At 41.4% G+C, this 22,703-nt stretch overlaps 1 protein-coding gene across 1 annotated transcript in view; it reads left to right on the top strand.

Moving 5' to 3' along the window:
* Positions 1 to 10,917: 10,917 nt before the first annotated feature.
* Positions 10,918 to 22,703, top strand: part of phgdh (phosphoglycerate dehydrogenase) — a 49,525-nt gene continuing 37,739 nt past the window's right edge. Inside the window, exons 1-5 of the mRNA XM_068034560.1 lie at positions 10,918 to 11,109; positions 16,494 to 16,645; positions 17,834 to 17,899; positions 20,736 to 20,790; positions 22,163 to 22,261. Coding sequence (XP_067890661.1) covers positions 10,975 to 11,109; positions 16,494 to 16,645; positions 17,834 to 17,899; positions 20,736 to 20,790; positions 22,163 to 22,261 — 507 coding nt within the window. The 5' untranslated portion in view covers positions 10,918 to 10,974. The remainder of the gene's footprint in view (positions 11,110 to 16,493; positions 16,646 to 17,833; positions 17,900 to 20,735; positions 20,791 to 22,162; positions 22,262 to 22,703) is intronic.

Here is a 22,703-nt window from a genome sequence, read left to right as displayed (position 1 = left end):
TGAATAGTATTTAACACCAAAAAAAAAACAATTCTAAATACTTTTTATAAACTTTTAAAAAAATATTTTGATGTTTTGGTTAAACTGCCTTAGTTTTCAACAGGAGCTACACGTCCATAGTGGACTTTAGAACTTGAAATACTTTATACTCTCAGAAAAGAGCAAATGGTGTTTCCATAAAACAAGTTCACACTCTACCTTTGCTACACTAATAGCACATGAATCCTTTTCTGTCTTTCTTGGTCTAGAACTACACTGAAACTGTCCGGAGTGATTGCGAAGGAGCTTCTTCCCCCAACCACTCTTCAAACGTGTAGAGAAAGGATGTGCAAAAACTAGGATTTATAATCCTTTTGCACCACTAACAAAAGTGCTTTCAGAAAACAAGTACTAAATTTGTAACCCTTCGATCTGGAATTTGCCTGAGCCTTCATTATCCAAATTGTCTGTCTTGTCCTCAAATAAAAGTGAATCAAGTGACTATTCAGACTGAACTGAGGAAAGAGTTTCCGTAGTGTTACAACGGACCGCTCCTGTCAAAGCCCCCAATCAAAATATACGATTCCGACTGTGGTGGGAGAGATGCACTGATAATTCAATCCTGTCGCTCCACAGGTCGCCTAACATATCATTTCAAACTTTCCAACTGAAAGAAAGACCCATCTGTTAACCCCTGAATGAGGCTAACCAAACCAGGTGATTTTAAATCAACAAATTAACTCTTTAATTAGAAGAGCTAAATTTTTAAACACTATGGGGATATAAACAACATTTAAAATAGAAAAAATGAGAGTGTTTGCAAATTTACAGTCCAATGTTGTTTGAAGTCCTTGCAGAATTTTGTTTGAAGTCCAGCTGTGCTGCCTGGCTGTCCTCGTCCAGGGGTAAGTAGATGAGGGCATTGGTCACCTCCTGTGGTTTGCAGACTGCCAGATGCCACATATGTCGCCCATGGATCCCTGGAAGGACACACCAGCAAATAAATTGAGTGCAGCAGTCACATTGAGGACAACTGGCATAGCGTTCCCACCGAAGCCAAGCGGCTGCAGGGCATGCCACAGGATCCTACAAATTTCTGTGACCATTTCATGTGACATTCTAAAGCATCCTTGGCATTGCCTCTCTGACATTTGCAGGTAATTTGTCCTTTTCCTGAGGATGCGATGATGAGTGAGTGCCCATCTTCGATAAGGCTGTTCCTGGTTGTTATCATTCGGATCATCTTCAACTTCCTGTTCTGCCTGTTGCTGGTGCTCAGGCAGCATGAGTTAAGGGAAAAGAGCCCTCCTTAGTCTCTCCCTTTGCTCTTCTTCCTGTGGTACTGGACAAATTGGGTGTATGAGACTCTTGTCGCTGTGGCTTTTCTGAAAAATAAATAAGCAAAGTGTGGCAATTCAGCTCTCTGTTGCCAGTGAGCTGAAACATTGAGGCAATGAACAGCTCCCTTATATCTGCCTTCAAATTGCAGCCAGGTAGAAGACACACCTACTGTTGTTTGCCTCCTCCCACTCTCCTTGAATATCTATGTGGTTTCCATCGTCATTGGAGAAAATGGCGTGCACAGAATTCAGGGCAAGTCTCCCCACCTTCCAACCTCCTCCTGCAACCTTCCAGCTTAAACCCATCACCCTTGACCTACCCAATGTTACCGTTACCCTTCCCTCTGTAACCTTTGAGCCTCCCCTCATTACCATGCACAGTGTAATTATCAATGCATTCATGCCATCCTTCCCCCATTTCTACTATCGACATGCCAACTCCTACCCTTGAACTTCCTCATATCAAACTGACTGTTGTTGCCGAGTCCTGTTCCCCTCCATATGAAGTTGTCGATTTCCCACCCATTAGTCTTCACCTACTCTGCTACAGAATCCATTTGTCCCCATTGACTGTGACCATCCCCTCTACTAGCCAGTACCCTCAATTTGCCCCACAGCTCCTCGACGTTGACAGCACTCATCCCTCCCTTTAGGCCCTTGCCAAATATCTTCACACTGTACTGCTATAATCCACCCACCACCCCCGCAGCTGACAACATGTATTTTCAGCATCAACAGAAACCATTCAACATGCTGGATGCTCCACTCCATTCTCCCCTGTTCCTCCATGCACCCGATCAGCCCCACCCTTCACTCCCTGACTACCCTACCCTGCTCTTCCATGTAGCCCCCACCCTTGATGTCACCACCATCTCCCAAGAAGATTCACCCTTGCTGATGCCAAGCCTGGAGGCTAACAAGAGAGAACAGCATAGACCTGAGACTCAACGGCACAAATTCAACTGCTGCACGCCACAATGAAACAATCGTGAACTGGGTGACACGGGAATATCACTCGCCGTTCACTTGATCTGGCAAATAGGACTAAATTGTAACTATGCTTAGGGTAATAAGTATTCATGTTATTTGAATGAATGCAAAGCTGCAATCCGCCACCACACCAAGGGAACCCCAGAATGCTGCTAACCCACTGCCAACTTAATTTCTCTTACATTTCTCGCATCGGGAATCCAAAAAACACCTCCCGCCTAATTATATTATCCTGCACGCCACCAAATCCGCCAAGGCGGAGAGCATAAAATTCCCCCCCCCCCTAAAGTGGGGCTTGAGATATCCTACTGTCTGATCAATCGGCCTCCTCGTTTTTGCAAGGGTCTCATTATATCTCTATGGGATGATGCCCTTCTCTATGCAAAAGCCTGACCTTGAACATTAATCAAAATCTGAATCCAGGACTCTGTCATGAGGACTGATATGGTAGCTTATTGCATGATGAAAATGTTATAGCGGCTTCATACAAACATACGAATTAGAAGCAACAGTAGGTCACTCGGCCCCTTGAGCCTGCTCTGCTATTCAATAAGATCATGGCTGATCTGATTGTAACCTAAGCTCCACATTACCACCTACCCCCAATAACCTTTCACCCCCCAGTTTATCAAGAATCTATATACCTCTGCCTTAAAAATAGTCAAAGACTCTGCTTCCACAGCTTTTGAGAAAGGGAGTTCCAAAGACTCATGACCCTCAGAGAAAAAATTTCTCCTCATCTCTGTCTTAAATGGGTGACTCCTTATTTTTAAACAGTGACCCCTAGTTCTAGATTCTCCCACAAGAGGAAACATTCTTTCCACATCCACCCTGTCAGGACCCCTCAAGTCACCTCTTACCCTTCTAAACTCCAGCAGATACAAGCGTAGCCTGTCCAGCCTTTCCTCATAAGACAGCCTGCCCACTTCAGCTATTAGTCTAGTAAACCTTCTCTGAACTGCTTCCAACGCATTTACATCCTTCCTTCAATAAGGAGACCAATACTGTACACAGATGACCAGATGCTGCTTAAAAAGATCCATGCAAAGAAATTCAGGGCACTGGTGACCTTGACTGGTACAGACAGTGCTGTTTTCCTGGTGAAAGTGGGCTGCAGATCCTAAAGCCAGCAATGGTCATATTTCTCCAACAGATCCCAAAGGAAAACAGAGCTTTTGAGGCACTTGTGGTCACATATGTCCAAGTAAGGACTTGGTCTCTTGACCCAGGTGAGTGCCTATGAGCATGTAGGGAACAGACACCTTCTGTGATGCTTCATTTTAGGAGTGGAAATTTTGGCTCATGACTCAAACAAATAGCCACAACATTGAGTCCAATAATTTCAGAGCACAACTGCCTTTTCAAAAAAAATTTATTTATTTTTTTTAATCATGTGCCTGTCTTAAACTTGTTTTTAAGGTTTTTGCTTTTGGACAAAGCTGTTCTTTATTCTGTCATTAACACTCTATCTGGCCTAATGCTTTGTCTTTTAATTCAACTATTAGCACTCCCTTTGCCTTTATTCTGTGACATCTTTGTCATTTAATCTCTCCTGCCCTCTGCCCTATCACACACTTTCCTTTTAATTCTTCTTCCCCACCCCCACCCCCCCCCCAACCCCTTTTCATTTGCTCAAAGCCTATTACATTTCTCACCTTTGCCAGTTCTGATGAAAGGTCACAGACCTGAAACGTTAACTGTTTCTCTCGCCACAGAAGCTGCCAGACCTGTTGAGCATTTCCAGCACTTTCTGTTTTTATTTCAGATTTCCAGCATCCCTTTTATAACAGCCTTTGTCATTGTGTTTAGGAAGTAGATCAAAATCCTATACTCCAGACTTACATCCACCATGTGCACCACTGCTTAGCTCCCAAGCATTCCTACTTTCATGGGGATTGTAATGCAGGGACCCTTATCTTCTCTTTTTTTTAGTCCTAGAACCCTGGTAACTAGTATCACAGGAATCTGAAACATTTACAGAATTCAATTTGGAGGCGCTCTGTACAAAATATTGCCAATGTGGATGAAATCCTATTTCATATCACTAACCCCACCACCTCATTTTTAAGAATCTTTCAGAAGATCAAGACATTTGGCCAACTATCAGAATATGCTTTTGGTCATCTGAGCTAATATCTCCTTATGTGGCTCGGTGTCATATTTAATTTAATAATGCTCCTGGAGACATTTTATTATGTTAAAGGCACAATATAAATATGAGTTTTGTCGTTGGCTGTCAGGATACACGTTTAAAAACTGCAAAACACAGGGCATGTCCCTGCACAGAAATCCCTCCATACACTACTGTACTTTGAAAGAAAGGAAAACGTGCATTTATATAGCGCCTTTCACAACCTCACGACATCCCAAGGCACGTTACAGTCAATTAAATACATTTTGAAGTTGTAATGTAGAAAATCCAGTAGCCAATTTGCACACAGCAAACACCCACAAACAGCAATGTGATAATGACCAGATAATCTGTTTTAGTGATGCTGATTGAGGGATAAATATTGGCCAGGACATCAGGAAAATAACTCTGCTGCTCCTCTTCAAAATAGTGCTAGTTGAGAGGGATTACAGGGCCTTGGTGTAATGTCTCCTCCAAGGAGATGGCACCTCTGACAGCATAGTACTCCTGCAGTATTGGACATGATCGTTAACCTAGATTTTTGGGCTCAAGTCTCTGGAGTGGGATTTGAACCCAAAACCTTCTGATTTAGAGGTGAGAGACCCACCAAGGCAGAACTCATACTGAGTGTTAAGAGTCAGATTTCAAATACTACAGGAGTAAATGTAACCCCAAATTCAGTATATGAATTAAACACTCCTCCCCCACCATGGCTAGCATTCACAAGAATCTACAAATACATCTCAAATACCTTCAGATCTCCGAATACGAAGAAGGACACACTACTGTTGGACAACCCAGTTTCATAAATAATAACTTGGAATTTTGCACACCCTACAACTCATGGCTAGACACGAAGTGGGGTGGGGGGGGAGGGGGGTGGCAGAATGGAGTCTGAAAAATTATTCAGCTGGTGGTGGTGAGGAATCTCGGGGGTGAAATAACTATCCAGGTACCATTTGGGCTGTTGGTAGTATTCCACTGTTTCCATAGATAGCACCATTTACAGGCATGTCTTTGGAATTCTAAAATCACAATGTTTTTACTGAGCAGGTGTGGTTAGTTACAAAGTAAGAGGTCATATATATCAGTAATAACACTTATTTAAGGTGTATTTTCTATCTGCTGAAATAAAGTAGAAGTGTTAATTTCTGAACAAAATTTGATGTTTATCAAATACAGTTTTGGCAAAAAAAAGTGGCTAGCAATACCCATTAGTTGGCTCATTCATTGTGTAGGTGGTAAACCTTGTATGTGGGCTGGTGATGGAATGACATTGACATTTGAACCCTCTTTTTGATGGCTGGCAAAATGGGAGTCCTGCTACATGAAGAGGATGGAAGGTGGTTTGCCTTTTTTGCCATTCCAGGGCATCCGCTCCAGGGGGAAGGAGGTGAACATGCTTGGCAGGAGGAGAGTTTAATGTTGTGTGCAGTATCTGTAAGCTGATGGGATAGAAACAGAAAAGGACAGCACATGCTAAATAAGATAAAATATATCTGATTGTTCCATTTTTCAGGTTCATGTCCCATGTATTCATGCTGCAAAGTGTTGTCAAGCATCCTGATGCACATTTATTACTGGCCCATGCCAAGTTCTTACACAACCTTACATACATAACTTTAGAGAACAGATTATAGCTGTAACTTACAACTACAAACCTCGGAACACTCATGTTCAAACGACTTCACACATAAATGGGTGTAACACAACCGAGCTGCATGATGCATGGCCACCCCCTGGCACCCAGAGCTTTGTGAAGCAGGAAATCTTCCCAAAAAAGAGGCATAAGCAATAAAATTGTGCACACTTCTTTCAAATGGTGCCCATGTCCATTAGTGTAAACATTTTTAGAGGGATCTGGAAATGTGTGCCCAGGAAAATGTTGAACTTTTACATTAAAAATGGTGTCCTCTGGTTCATTTAAACATTTTATTACATAATTTATATATTTAAAATTTGAGAAACCATAGGAAATTATAGACATTTAAGCATATTTGTATTCAAGAGACCAACTGGACCACCACTTCCCTAAAGACTACTTTATCAGTCACTCTTGTTATGGAGAGATGGTAAGGGGTGTGGATGGTTCCCACTGTTCACCTTCCAACTGACCTCAATTGTGTTTTGTTTAAAATGATGGGGTAGTCCCGGAGTGTTTTTAAGGGTCAAATTAAACAGAAAAATGAAGTTTTCTTACAGGTTTAAAACAGAAGATTAATTATTTATTGAACAATATTCATTCCCCAGACTGTTTGCCACACCTCTCATGCATTCACTCTCAAGAGAAGATAGATAGAAGGTCAAGGGTAAGAATTCAAGGTGTGGTAGGGGCTCGTGGTTTCCGGTAAACTTGTTGAATCTTGCTAAGTAGGATAGTCTCTTTTAAACGTTCAGGCCTGGGTGTTTGTAGTCTTGAACTTGTTGAGGGGTTGTAGGTTTTTGGTGGTTAAGATTTCAGACTGGAGGTACCATCACTTTCAGTTCTCTGTTGCACCAAGTTGAAGTGTAGAATTAGCAGCAGGGCTGCTTTTTGTTTAGGCTGGATCTTTCCACAGCCCCTGTCTGGACTACCTTCTGTAATGTTGCTGTGATGTCCTTCTATCTCTCCCTCCGGAGGGTTACCTTTTAAGGTCACAATTCATCATATTAGCATTTCTGTTATTTGACGCATGGCCTATTCCCCTGGTGTAACCACACAATGGGCCGGGATGTGGAATCAATGGCTATCTATTAATGTCTGGATGAGTAGCATTCTGTTATAGTGTGTCTACTTCACACCTTCTTTGTCTCAGAAGAAATCCATTCAATTCAGGAATGTTTCTTGATGGTTTCAGGATGGGTGTAGTCAACACTTTTTTAGTATGGATTTTGTCCTTTTGGGACAGTGAGACAATTTTTGAATACACAGGCCAGGTCATCTTACCTTTGGCAGCCATCTGTGCAGCATATTGTCTACTTTTTTTTTTAAAAACAGGAAAAGTCATTGAATTAAGTTCATATCCTAAAAGTTAGGAATATATGTCTTTACTGGGCATGACATTCTGTTTCATCCCCTTCATAGAGGCACTCATTTCCCTCTACCCATCTCATCCGTCACTCATTTACAGGGGCATTCTCCCCCTCAAACGCCTACCTCGCACAGTTCACAGCAGTATTCTCCTCCATTTCCAGTACATTTTGTCACTTTATCATCTCAATTTACATTCATACTCCCTCCCCCCACCTTGACTCCCCAAGCCTCAATGAGGGTGACATCTACATTCCTCACCTTAACTTTCCATTAGTTCCAAAGACTATTCCCTTCACTTTCAGTGTAATTCCTTCTCCTATTTTCAGTCTATCTGTTTAGATGGACATAAAAGATCCCATGGCAGTGAGTTCTTCCAATGTACAGGCCACGGTGGCGGCACGGTGGCGCAGTGGTTAGCACCGCAGCCTCACAGCTCCAGGGACCCGGGTTCGATTCTGGGTACTGCCTGTGCGGAGTTTGCAAGTTCTCCCTGTGTCTGCGTGGGTTTCCTCCGGGTGCTCCGGTTTCCTCCCACATGCCAAAGACTTGCAGGTTGATAGGTTAATTGGCCATTATAAATTGCCCCTAATATAGGTAGGTGGTAGGGAAATATATAGGGACAGGTGGGGATGTGATAGGAATATGGGATTAGTGTAGGATTAGTATAAATGGGTGGTTGATGGTCGGCACAGACTCGGTGGGCCGAAGGGCCTGTTTCAGTGCTGTATCTCTAAACTAAACTAAGCTAAACTAAACTAATATCCATCCTTGAACCAGCACTACAAAAAACAAAAACTGGTTATTCATTCATTTACCATTTGTGGAGATTTGCTATGTGCGAATTGGCTGGTACATCTGCTTAGAAAACAATAGTTATACATTTCAACAGTAAATTCACTGTGTAGTGGTTTGGTGCACCTAGAGAACAACAAAGGCAGTCTGTAAATGCGGAGTCTCCTGTTATCTCCTGCTGCTTTAGGGACGAAATGGTGCTGTGACTGGTAATTCTTATATTTGGGATTTCCTCACCTTGCAAAACTAACTTGAGAATTTGCACCCACGGTAGCATTTCACCCACAAAGCAGCCAACATTAAGGAACTGAGTGGGGTGGAGTGTTGTTGATTTTGGTGCCTCGTGCACTACTAACTCTATTGCATACACTCCATATGTCATGCTACGCTTATGCCCGAATGAAAGGGCTGATAGCATCCGATCACCTTCCCAATCTTGCCCCCTTCTCCCATGGAGGCATACAACCACCAAATGATATACACAATTAATGTGAGAATTGTTGGAAGGTATCTTTCAGAGACAGCATTCTAACACATCTCTTTTCTGTCATAGTAGGGCTGCAATAGCAGCTTGTCAGTGGGCTAGGAAAGGACAACAGCAGCAACTTGCATTTATATTACATATTCAATGCAAAAATCTTCCAAGGTGCTTTACAAATGGGCATGTCAAAAATTGACATTGAGCCAGGAAGGGAGAATTAAGGGGAGTATTGGAAAGCTTGGTCAAAGATGGCTTTTAGAAATATTTTTAAAAGAAGAAAAAGATGCATAGGATTAGAGAGAGAAAATGCAGATATTAGGATCTATGTTGGAGAAGGTATTTTCTGTGAAATAGAATGTAACTTTATAGGTACAAAGTAGTTCAAGCCCTGTAGTCAAACAGTAACCATTGTTACTGTTGTTAGCTCAGTGAGTTGACAGTATGTTCTCCTAATTCAATAAACTCGGAAGAATAAATACTCTATCAGACCATGCAACTTAGGTTGTATACCCCAAATCCAGTTTATTAAAAGTAGACAGTACTGGAAAATCAATACAGCGTATTACTCTTCATATCAGAACATTTATCTTACACCTGCTTAGAAATACAAAAGTAAAAGAAAGTGGGTAGTAACAGTAGTAAGTAAGGGTGGCTCCTATGAGGGGATACATGCTTCGAGGCGCAAGGCAAGGCTAGAATACTTAATGAGTACTTTGTATCGGTGTTTACAAAGAAAGAGGATGCTGACAAAATATCAGTAGAATGGAGATGGTAGAGGTGATGGATGGGGTGACAATTTATGGCAGAATATACTGGAATGGCTGGCTATGCTAAGAGTGGATAAGTCACCTGGTCCGTATGCCTTGCATCCCAGGTTGCTAAAGAAAGTAGGGATGGAGATAGCGGAAGGGCTTGGCATTATCTTCCAATCTTCCCTAGATACAGGGGAGGTGCCAGAGGATTGGAGGTTATCTCTTGTCCAACCCCCACCTCACTTGTTTATAATCTGTGACTTTTCTAATATTTGTCAGTTCCGAAGAAGGGTCGCTGACCCGAAACGTTAACTCTGCTTCTCTTTCCACAGATGCTGCCAGACCTGCTGAGTGATTCCAGCATTTCTTGTTTTTGTTTCAGATTTCCAGCATCCGCAGTATTTTGCTTTTATAAAAATAGGGAAGTTTTACTGCAGTTGTACAGGACCTTGGTGAGCCCACATCTGGAGTACTGTGTACGCTTCTGGTCTCCTTATTTGAAAAAGGATATAATTGTGGTAGACGCAGTTCAGAGAAGGTTCACTCGACTAATTCCTGGGATGAAGGGCTTATATTATGAAGGAAGGTTCAACAGGTTTGGGCTATACCCATTGGACTTTAGAAGGAGGTGATCTTATTGAAACATACAAGATCCTGAGGAGGCTGGAATACCGTGGTGGAGGAGGTTTCCTCTTGTTGGGGAGACTAGAACGAGGGGACACAGTTTAAGAATAAGACAGAAGAGAAACTTTTTTCTCAAAGGGTTGTTGCTCTGTGGAATTATCTTCCCCAGAAAGCAGTGGAAGCTGGATCATTGAATTTATTCAAGGCTGAGTTAGATAAATATTTGATAGACAAGGGAGTGAAAGGTTATGGGGGGCAGGTGGGAAAGTGGAGTTGAGACCACAACCAGATCAGCCATGATCTTATCGAATAGCACAGAAGGCTTGAAGGGCCGAATGGCCTACTCCTATGTTCGTATGTCCCGTGTATATGCGTCCCTTACACAAGCCTTTTTCGAACAATAAAGCATACAAACACTAATTATGTCAGCACCACTTTCACAAAATGTCCATGGGTGAAAATGTGGTAACTGAAGAAATATTTCTCTTTCTGAAGGGTCACTGACCTGAAACGTTAACTCTGCTTCTCTCTCCACAGATGCCAGATCTGCTGAGTATTTCCAGCATTTCTTGTTTTTATTTTATATTAAATATTTCCCTTTGTTCAGTAATCAGATATTATTCTGAAATTTGTCAACTCTGTTTGAAATCAAAACAAATTGCGGTTTACAACAATCATCGCATTGTCAAGTTTAAAATCAACATATTCAGTCCCGATTTAACATGCACGAGCTTGCACTTCTTTTGGAAGATATTTTATATAATTTGCCATAGGGCGGGGTTAGGCAGCTCATAAAAAGCAGGACCGGTGATCACGTGCTTACTGTTGCTGCGGCGAACACAAAGTTGGGAAGAAAATAGGCAGGAAGAAAGATGGCTTTCTCCGTATCTAAAATCCTCATCAGTGAACGTGTAGATTCCAGCTGCAAGAAGATTCTAGAAGAAAATGGAATTAAAGCAGTCCAGAGGGAAAGTATGACCAAAAATGAGCTACTCGCTGAAATCAAGGTATTTATTCAGTCCTAAAATCTTCTAGTTGAAGTAATGTCTGCAGGTCTTATGAGGTCAGGTCGTTGCAGGCGCGGTGTTATGTCCGAGCTGTGGTTTTAATTGAGGTGGCGATGGATTTCGCTTATTTACGTTACTAAATTAATCTAAAAACAGTGCAGAAAATACAACTTCCCTCATCCTCCATTTGTGGGATGCAAATAAACGCCAGACCAGGAATCGGATGTGGGCGCAGTATTGAACAATCGGAGCAACTGTACCGAACCTTCGTTTGAGATACATTTTATTGTGTTTAACTGTTAAATTGTGACTGTACCTGATGGCGTGGCTCCGGCTCCAACTGCTACATCAACAATCCACGAACGAACTCCTCTTGTCTGATGCAAGAGGTTTCCGTGCGCAAGCCGGCAGGGTGTAGTCGGCTGGCCTATAATCATGTCGAAAGGTTTATATATGAACTTATTACGATGTGCATTATTTTAAAAAATATTCATTGCGAATTAAAACTAAATTCAACCCCCTACCCAACATTTTGAATTGTTGAAAGCACTTTTTCTGTTAGTGGAATCCAAATCAATGCGAAGTGAACTGAAATTTTGTCGCCTCTTTTGAATGTCTAGAATTATAATTACAAGTTGATCTTCTTGTGGAAGTTTCTCCCAAAAATATCAGTCAGTAGTTACAAAAAATATATCTTTGAAGACTTTTTATTAAATCTTTCATGGGATGTGGGCATTGTTGACAAGGTCAGCATTTGTTGCCTATCCCCACTTGCCCTTGACAACGGAGTGAACAGTCAATCACATTGCTATGGGCCTGGAGTCAGACCAAATAAGGATGGCAAATTTCCTTCCCTAAAGGACATTAGTGATGGGGCTTTTATGACAATTGGCACCGTTACCTCCTTTTGTGCTGTAACAATTCTGTGTGTTGGAGGCTAATCGTTGCAGTTCTGAGACACTGCTACAGCAGTGATCTTAGCACAGCCATTTTCAGCTGCTTGATCAATGATTTTCCCATTATAAAGTTAGTACAAAGAACAGTACAGCACAGGAACAGGCCATTTGGCCCTCCAAGCCTGCGCCGATCTTGATGCCTGCCTAAACTAAAACCTTCTGCACTTCCGCAGACCATATCCCTCTATTCCCATCCTATTCGTGTATTTGTCAAGATGCCTCTTAAACGTCGCTATTGTACCTGCTTCTACCACCTCTCCCGGCAGCAAGTTCCAGGCACTCACCACCCTCTGTGTAAAGAACTTGCCTCACACATCCCCTCTAAACTTTGCCCCTCGCACCTTAAACCTATGCCCCCTAGTAACTGACTCTTCTACCCTGGGAAAAAGCTTCTGACTATCCACTCTGTCCATGCCGCTCATAACTTTGTAAACCTCTATTATGTCACCCCTCCACCTCCATCGTTCCAGTGAAAACAATCCGGGTTTATCCAACCTCTCCTCATAGCTAATGCCCTCCAGACCAGGCAACATCCTGGTAAACCTCTTCTGTACCCTCTCCAAAGCCTCCAAGTTCTTCTGGTAGTGTGGTGACCAGAATTGCATGCAATATTCTAAGTGTGGCCTAACAAAGTTCTGTACAGCTGCAGCATGACTTGCCAATTTTTATACTCTATGCCCCGACCGATGAAGGCAAACATGCCATATGCCTTCTTGACTACCTTATCGACTACCTTATCTTTCAGTGACCTGTGGACCTGTACACCCAGATCTCTCTGCCTGTCAATACTCCTAAGGGTTCTCCCATTTACTGTATACTTCCCACCTGCATTAGACCTTCCAAAATGCATTACCTCGCATTTGTCCGGATTAAACTCCATCTGCCATTTCTCCGCCCAAGTCTCCTACCGATCTATATCCTGCTGTATCCTCTGACAATCCTCATCACTATCCGCAACTCCACCAACCTTTGTGTCGTCCACAAACTTACTAATCAGACCAGCTACATTTTCCTCCAAATCACTTATATATACTACAAAGAACAAAGGTCCCAGCACTGATCCCTGCGGAACACCACTAGTCACATCCCTCCATTCAGAAAAGCACCCTTCCACTGCTACCCTCTCTTCTATGACTGAGCCAGTTCTGTATCCATCTTGCCAGCTCACCTCTGATCCCGTGTGACTTCACCTTTTGTCCCAGTCTGCCATGAGGAACCTTGTCAAAGGCTTTACTGAAGTCCATATAGATAACATCCACTGCCCTTCCTTCATCAATCATCTTTGTCACTTCCTCAAAAAACTCAATCAAATTAGTGAGACACGACCTCCCCTTCACAAAACCATGCTGCCTCTCGCTAATAAGTTCGTTTGTTTCCAAATGGGAGTAAATCCTGTCCCGAAGAATCCTCTCTAATAACTTCCCTACCACTGACGTAAGGCTCACCGGCCTATAATTTCCTGGATTATCCTTGCCACCCTTCTTAAACAAAGGAACAACATTGGCTATTCTCCAGTCCTCTGGGACCTCACCTGTAGCCAATGAGGATGCAAAGATTTCTGTCAAAGCCCCAGCAATTTCTTCCCTTGCCTCCCTCAGTATTCTGGGGTAGATCCCATCAGGCCCTGGGGTCTTATCTACTTTAATGCTTTGCAAGACACCCAACACCACCTCCTTTTTGATAATGAGATGACTGAGACTATCTACACTCCCTTCCATCGGCTCATCATCCACCAAGTCCTTCTCTTTGATGAATACTGATGCAAAGTACTCATTTAGTACCTCGCCCACTTCCTCTGGCTCCACACATAGATTCCCTTCTCTGTCCTTGAGTGGGCCAACCCTTTCCCTAGTTACCCTCTTGCTCTTTATATACGTATAGAAAGCCTTGGGATTTTAGTGGGACTGTTTGCTGAAGATCATGCATTTTTCATCTCTTGACAAATCTGTCAATAGTGAAATCACCCCCTGCCAGTTTATGACCTGGACATTGGGTGGTGGATAATGTTTAGATCACAAGTGCCAGACAATAACCATCAACCATAAGAACCAGACAGACCACCTCCCACTGGTTTTCAAAGGCGCAATTATTGAGTCACCAACCATCACTATCCTGAGGGCTTGGCTCATCAGTCATTATTGTCTGAGCTGCAAAAGGTGGGAACACAGGTTTTTTTGTGTTCTTTTATTGGACATGGGTTTTGCTGGCAAGGCCAGCATTAATTGCCCTTGACAACTGAGTGGCTTGCTAGACCATTTCAGAGGGCAATTAAGAGTCTCACATTGCTGTGGTCTGAAGTCACATGTAGACCAGACCAGTGAAGGACAGCAGATTTCCTTCCGTAAAGGACATTGGTGAACCAGGTGGGTTTTTACGACAATCAATGATAGTCTCAGTAATGGTGCCATGAAACTAGCTTTCAATTACAGATTTTATTTAATTAATTGAACCTATTAATTACATTTAAATTTCACCAACTGCTGTGGTGGGATTTGAACTTAGCCTGGGCCTCTGGGCTAGTTTAGTGACATTACCACTACGCCACTGACTGTGTGCATTTCTTATTTTGAACGTCCAAGGAAATGGAGTAATAACAGTTCCATATGCCCTATAATTGACATCTTTCTTGTAAGGAAATATACCTTCCTTCTTATGTGTTTCACTCCTTTTATCTTTCGTCGTTTGGTAGTACAGTGCTGGAGTATTGCTGAAAAAAAGAGACATGCTGTCTAAGCTTTTCATCTTGCACTCATCAGGACAGGTGCAAGAATGCCAAATTTCAAAGGAAGCAACCATTTATACTGCATGAGAAAAGGGTGCTGTATGGTTGGCAAGTCGACTCTGGCCAAGGCGTTCCCATGGAGAATGCACCAGGCACCTATTGTCTCCCATGCTTTTTTTAAATTCAAAAAATGTGCCACATTGCGAGCCTGCACAATCTTAAATTGGTTTAGTGTAATTCTTAGTACAGGATTGTTCAGTAAATGCTGTCTGTGCAAGCTTGATACCAAAATAGGGTGCACCACAGCGTATCATGGGGGATAGGGGCTACCCCAATCAGATCATTGCTTGTTGTGTATTTTGCATACTCGTGACTGGGCCTAAGGCCGTCACTTTCAGACCTGAAAGGTGTCCTGTTTACCTCAAATTATCCTGGAAGGGTAGGGTATCTCAAACATTTGCGCAACAGATGAAGCTAGTTGTTTCACGCTGCTACTATGCAGTAGCAACACAAGTGGGATTTTTCATTAACAGAATGCTGCCGTCAAGCAAGAATGACATTCTACCTACCACACGAATGTAGTATATGAATTCCAGTGCCGGTGCAATGTCAGGTACGTAAGCCATATGTCTGAATAATTGGTGGATCGTATAAAACAGCACGTCCCTTTGGCTGTTCGCAGTTGACAGGGTACTGACTGTACTTGACCAGCCCGTACTAGCAAAGCTCAGAACACAATGTCTAACGTTAGATGTGATTCTGTGATTGGATAATCCCGAGTGTGCTAAGATGTATACAAACAGCCAGTTTAAGATCATCAGTTGGGCTCGCAATGTGACACATTTATGCGTGCTAGAAACTACATATAGTCATAAGTAGGGGCCTGTCCTCTGCAGGCAAAAAGAACATGTCCAGGCATTGCACCTTTTTTTTAAAACTAAACAAAGCATGAGGGACAAAACTTCCCTGGTGAATTTTCCATAGCAACACCTCGACCAGAGTCGACTTGCCAACCAATGCCCACCCTTTTCTCATGCAATTTAAATTGTTACTCCCTTTGAAATTTGGCATTCTTGCTTCTGTCCTTTATCTTTATTTGTGCTCCCATTCTCTTCATTTTTTCTAATGTTTTATTGTTGCCTGCACTTTATTAGGTGGGTGGGTGAATTATGTCCAGATTATTGCTGATGTTGTCATCACTGTTAGATGTGAAAAAACTACAATTTGCTTCCCCCCCGCCCCCCAGAAAGTAAACAGGTTCTCTTATTCCCTGGCAGAAGCAGTTGAAGGAGCAGCCTACAATACGCCAACATCATCTCACTGCCTCATTTCTCTTTCCTGTTTTTCCCTTTTTATTTCCATTTACTTTCCTCTTGTTATCTCTTTCCAATTCCATCATTTGATTTTTGACTTGCCTAACAATGAATGTGATTGGTTTTGCAAAGTCAAAAGCACTGCTTCATAGTGCCTTAACATTTAACTGTCACTTGGATATGTGAAAAATGACTAGGAATAGCTGCTTAACACTATCAAACTTTAACTGAAGTGAATCCAACTTTTTAAATAATCAAATTATTTGTACAATACCTCTAGAAGTACAGTAGTTTAAAATATAGAAATATCTGAAAATTGTGCTCTGCAGTGATATTTGGCAAACTTGCAGTAAAAATAATCAAACAAGAGTTCTAATGAATTTCTCTTATTAGGACTATGATGGGCTTATTATCCGTTCCGGAACAAAGGTTACTGCTGATGTCATAAATGCCGCAAAAAATCTGAAGATAATAGGTAGAGCTGGAACTGGAGTGGATAATGTGGATGTGGATGCATCAACAAGGAATGGAATCATTGTGATGAAGTAGGAATAATGAAATCCAGTCTAAAACTGAAAATATGTTGAAAGTGACTGATTTGCACAGCATCTGGCTGAGTTATAACTAGCTTTGCTGTAACAGCTACAAAAATTCATTTTGTTTATAACATCTTTCTTTTTAAGCCATATTTTAAATTGTCAAAAATATTTAAAGAATAACTTGGATATTTTATTATTTTCCCAATTAGCCAAATTTAATCATAATTCTGGGAAAAAACACTTTCACAAGAACTTGCAGAAGCATAGTAAGTCTCGGTCTTATAATCTAGGTGCTACTTATGTATTGGACGGATTTCATTCTTTATAACAAAGACTTATTTGAAGTCATTAGTAGGAGATTATAATAGGTATTTTTCTAAAAAGATTGCTTGCAAATTCTCATGTTAACCCTCTGAGTGCTGAAAATAGTTGCAGCTTGCTGGGCGGCACAGTGGTGCAGTGGTTAGCACCGCAACCTCACAGCTCCAGCGACCCAGGTTCAGTTCTGGGTACTGCCTGTGTGGAGTTTGCAAGTTCTCCCTGTGTCTGCGTGGGTTTCCGGCGGGTGCTCCGGTTTCCTCCCACCTCAAAGACTTGCCGATTGATAGGTAAATTGGCCATTAAAAATTGCCCCTAGTGTAGGTAGGTGGTAGGAGAAATGGTGGGGATGTGGTAGGGAATATGGGATTAATGTAGGATTAGTATAAATGGGTGGTTGTTGGTCGGCACAGACTCGGTGGGCCGAAGGGCCTGTTTCAGTGCTGTATCTCTAAATAAATAAATAAAAAATAATACTAGTGTCCCAGCACACGTCATCTATTGATAGTTATAGAAAGCCTCTTTAGGAGAGCTTTTTTTGCCTTGGCTATCAATTCTGGACCAGATGTATAAGGGTTGAGTTTACAGATCCAAATGAACAATTTATGGAAACTTATTTTTTGTCATTAAAATTTGATGTGTTTTTGAAAATGAAATAAATAGAACTGGTAAAGGACTATTTAGTGCGAATCACCACACAGAGCAATATTTCCACTATTGAAATACTAAAGCTAATGAAGTATAAATAGAGAAATGCATTTTTAATTCACATTACTGTTCGAACGAGCTAATGCTTGCTTTTACTTGGGTGAAAGCCTACTGCTGCAATCCTCAAAAGATTAGCAACTAAATTAATATTAATCCTTTTTTTCAAAGCACACCAAATGGGAACACGATTAGTGCTGCAGAAATGACTTGTGCGATGATCATGTGCCTGGCCAGGTAAGGTTTTGCAAACCATTTTATAGTAACAAAATTAAATTATTGAACAAAGGCATTGTTGAGTTACAAGGGAGCAATAAATAACAAAAAAAAAATGCTTTCTTACTATTGATACATTGAAGACCGAAGAGTACCAATCAGTTTCTAATGTGTGCGTGGCTGCATACTAGTATCTTTGATATTCACCTGAGTTCTATTATCTGGAATGGTAACAATAGCAAAGTCAGAATGGCAATGTAATGCATTATTTAGTTTGATTGGGAAGCTAAACACAAAATTACACTTGAGATGTTAATTACATTCATTAAAATTAATTACTTTCTCTTTAAGACTTGCCGGTTGATAGGTAAATTGGCCATTAAAAATTGCCCCTAGTGTAGGTAGGTGGTAGGAGAAATGGTGGGGATGTGGTAGGGAATATGGGATTAATGTAGGATTAGTATAAATGGGTGGTTGATGGTTGGCACAGACTCGGTGGGCTGAAGGCTTGTTTCAGTGCTGTATCTCTAAATAAATAAATAAATAAATGAGATGAATGAATAAACAGACAGACAGGAGTAGGGCCTCAAGCCAGTCTTGTGATTCATCCTTGTGCTTGCTGAGCTACATTGGCTCCTGGTCAAGCAATGTCTTGATTTTACTTCTCCTCCTTGTTTTCAAATCCCTCCAGGGCCTCACTCCTCCCTATCTCTAATCTCCTCCAGCCCCACAACCCTCCAAGATATCTGCACTCCTTTTTAATTTTGCCCTCTTATTCAACCCTGATTTTAATCACTCTATCATTGGTGGCTGTGGCTCCAGTTGCTTAGACCCCAAGCTCTGGAATATCCTGCCTCCACCTCCCCTTCCTCCTCAAAGACACTCCCTCAAACATACCTCTGACCAAGCTTTTGGTCATCTGAGCTAATATCTCCTTTTTGTGGCTTGGTGTCACACTTTGTTTTATAATGCTCCTGTAAAATGCCTTGGAATGTTTTATTACATTAAAAGTGCTATATAAGTATAAGGTGATTGTTGTAATAAGATCACAGCTGATCTGTATCCGAACTCCATTTAGCCACCTTGGCTCCATGTCCCTTAATACCCTTGTCTATGTAGTTTCCTTGGAATGTCAGTTATAATCTCTTTCTCTACTGTGGAGACTGACACACACAGTAATTATTCAACAAGTCTGCTATTTCCTTCTTTTCATTTGCAATATTATCTGCATCTGTTTTTAAAGGATCCATATTATCCTACTCCTAAAATAATTGTAAAAACCTTTCTGTGTTAACCTTAATATTTCTCTAAGTTTCATTTTTGTAGTCACATTTTGCAGGCGTTAGTATTTTTTTTCTTCTGTTCTTTTATATCTCTCCCAATCCCCTGTATCTATACTATTCTTTGCACTTTTGTTTGCTCTCTTTAGTTTTATATCTTGCCTCTTGTCAAATATGGCTGTTCTATTTGATAAGTGAAGCTCTTGCTCCCTAGTGAATATATTCTGGTCCTATAATAAGGTAAATTCTTTAAACACTTCCTGCCATTCACCTGTAGTTTTTAGTACGTCTCATCCCATTAAAAGTTAGTCTTGTCAAAATCTGAAACCTTGGTAACTGCACGTGTTTCTCTCCTTCAAATCTAACAATGAATCTGATCATAATATTATCACTGTTATATAAATGTTCCCTCACTATTGGGTTATTAACTAAATCTGGCTCATTACTAATTATTAAACTTAGTATGGCATGCTCTCTTGGTTCTAGAACACATTGCTCCAGAAAACAATCCTAAATGCACATTCACTACCTTTCTGACTTGGCTATTCTGCTCTTCCCAATCTATATGAAAATTAAAATCTCCCAGAAAATGTGTTATAACCATATCTGTGTCCTGGCTGTAACCTTCTGCCATTTAGGAGCCAAAGAGTGTAGAATTTGTGGTGCTTGTTCTATCTTATCTTTTCTGTATAATTTTTGAAATGGGTTTTCATGCTGATTTAATGAGGGCTTGATCTCTCATGTCTCTGGGATTTCTGTGGGATAACTGCCCACTTTAGGTCCCTTCACATAGTGGGAGACAAAAAAGGGAACTGGAAGAAATTCAGAAGAGCCTTTACATATTAGGACAGGTTTAGAGATTTGGAAGTTTTAATTGAGGGACAAAGGCTCCAATTATATGGGGATTAGATTCTATCCATATGGATGCTATTTTATCTAGGTAGGCAGAGGAGAGCTAGGAACATCAGCGCAATTTATGAAAGCAAAGAGTTAGAGTAGATGCTCGGAGTACTTATTTTCAGAGTGGTCAACCTCTGGAATAAGTTGCCAATATATGCAGCGTGTGTGTTTTCACTGCAAGGATTCAGAAGGGAACTGGACAAGTTCCTGCAAGTGGAACATATCATGAGTTATGGAAAGTAGGTGGGTTGACAGGGATAGTGGTGCCAGTCAGCATGATCTCTGAGCTTGATTGCCTGTAGAATTCAGAGAGGTATTTCCCAGAGCTTTACCTAAATTCGCCTAAAGATTTTCTGTTTCTTTTCCTTTCCCAGGCGATTGCACAACTGCAAGCATGGGGGTGGAATGTGTTTAATGGTGTGTACCGATTGCATCATGCAGAATGGCAGACTTGGTAGATCAATTAGTCTTGTCCAGTCTGCCTTTTTTGTATGACCATACCATTTTTTTAAAAAACTTTTTCCTAACAATGGGCATTAACTGCATGCACCTTGATCCAATTCTGTTGTCATATACTGATTTACTGCTGACTGCAGCTTGATTTCAGTAAAGGCGAACAGTACTGTTTTGTTTTGCAGCTGTGATAAATTGAAATGAGATTTAATTTGTTATTGCAGGCAAATTCCACAGGGAACTGCTTCCATGAAAGCTGGAAACTGGGAGAGAAAGAAGGTAAGGTAGAGAGGTATGGATGGTACAAATATACACAGGAAGTATACAGCAACAGCTAATATTTGTATAGCGCCTTCAATGTAATAAAACAGTCCAAAGTGCTTCACAAGAGCATTATAACACTGAGCTACATAAGAAGATATTGGGCCAGAGGACCAAAAGCTTGGTCGAAGAGGTTGGTTTTAAGGAGTGTCTTAAGGGGGGAAGGAGAGGTACAGAGGCTGAGAGGTTTAGGGAGGGAATTCCAGCGCTGAGGGCCAAGGCAGCTGAAGGCATGGCCACCAATGGTGGAGCAATTAAAATTGGAAATTCTCAAGAGGCCAGAATTGGAGGAGCGCAGATATCTTGGCGGTTACGGGGCTGGAGGAGATTGCGGAGATGGGGAGGGGTGAGGCTCTGGAGGGACTTGAAAACAAGAATGAGAATTTTAGAATCAAGATGTTTGTTGTTTGACCGAGAGGTCAGTGAGCACAGGGGTGATGAGTGAATGGTACTCGACACGAGTAAGGACATGGGCAGCAGAGTTTTGAATGATCTCCGATTTCCAGAGGGTTGAATATGGGAGGCCAGCCAGGGGAGTGCATTGAATAGTCACATCTAGAGGCATGGATGTGGATTGCAGCAGCTGGTGAGCTGAGTCAGGCAACATTGCACAGGTAGAAATAGGCAGTCCTAGTGATGGCGTGGATATGTGGTCTGAAGCTCATCTTGGGGTCAAATATGGAGCCACTCTCCATATATTTGATATAATTGGTTTTTTGATGCTTTGCTAATGTATTGACAGGAAATCTCTTGTCATGTGGAATGCTTTATTAGTCAATGTTTTCGTTGCTGGAAAATATAATTTTAACAATTTTTGTCTAGACTGGTCAAAAGTTAATGGGCAGCGGGTGGTTTAATGAAAATGTGGCTGGTCTACATGCTCCTAGTCTGGTACTGTGCTATCTGGACTAGATGGGTCCAAGTTTAATAGTTTATCTGTGTTGTTAGTTGTTCTCAGCCGTTCTGTACTAGAGTATTACAGTTTGCCACAGTAGATTGTAGTGAAATAGGGAATAAAATCATGTTTGCTATTCAGTAGCCTTGCTGACATGTGCGCATGCATTTAGATCAGATGCGAACAGTATCAGGCTCTGCTGTAATGTCTCCTGCACCCCACAGTTTAATAGCATGCTGCGACCCAATACCTAGGCAATACATGCAGAATTCCCCACTGGGCTGCTGGTGAAGCATTCCCCATGTAATTCATTTTCTTTAGGTGAGGGGAAATGGTAGAACATAGGTGAAAACACAAATAGCAGGAGCAATATTAGTCAAATTTCCCCTGTTTTTAAAGTTTGTGACTTAACCAGGTTATCTTCATTTTTAATAGTTCATGGGCATGGAGCTATGTGGGAAAACCCTTGGAATTGTGGGACTTGGAAGAATTGGCAAGGAAGTAGCAACTAGAATGCAATCATTCGGAATGAAGGTAATGCCACTGTATGGTAGGCCACAAGTATAATTGGAAATAAAAATGTGAAGAAACTATCAGCTTTAGTAATAGCATTTTGGTTAATCATGAGCTGTGTAGTCTTACAGCTGAACAAAATAAATCTCTTCCATTGGAGGTATGACGAAAGAAAATTAATAGGAATAGAGTGATTATGCAGCTCATGTCCCAAACTTGTTAGTTCACTAGAAAACCAGTGCTGTGACTACTAGAATGAAATGGGAGGGAAAGGAAGTATGTACGTGTTTTTTTTTTAAACCAGACAATAATCCTCTAAGTGATCACAACAATTTGCATTTATATACCACCTCTAACAGAGAAAAATGTTCCAATGTACTTCAAAGCATAATGAAAGATGAATGCCAAGTCAAAGAAAGATTAGGAGGAGTGATCAAAACTTGGTCAGAGATGGCCTTTAGGA

The sequence above is a fragment of the Heterodontus francisci genome, chromosome 7 (genome assembly GCF_036365525.1).
Source record: "Heterodontus francisci isolate sHetFra1 chromosome 7, sHetFra1.hap1, whole genome shotgun sequence".
Taxonomy (NCBI): Eukaryota; Metazoa; Chordata; class Chondrichthyes; order Heterodontiformes; family Heterodontidae; genus Heterodontus; species Heterodontus francisci.
The sequence above is the reverse complement of the archived record's forward strand: the minus strand, read 5'-3'. Positions and strand labels throughout refer to the sequence as shown.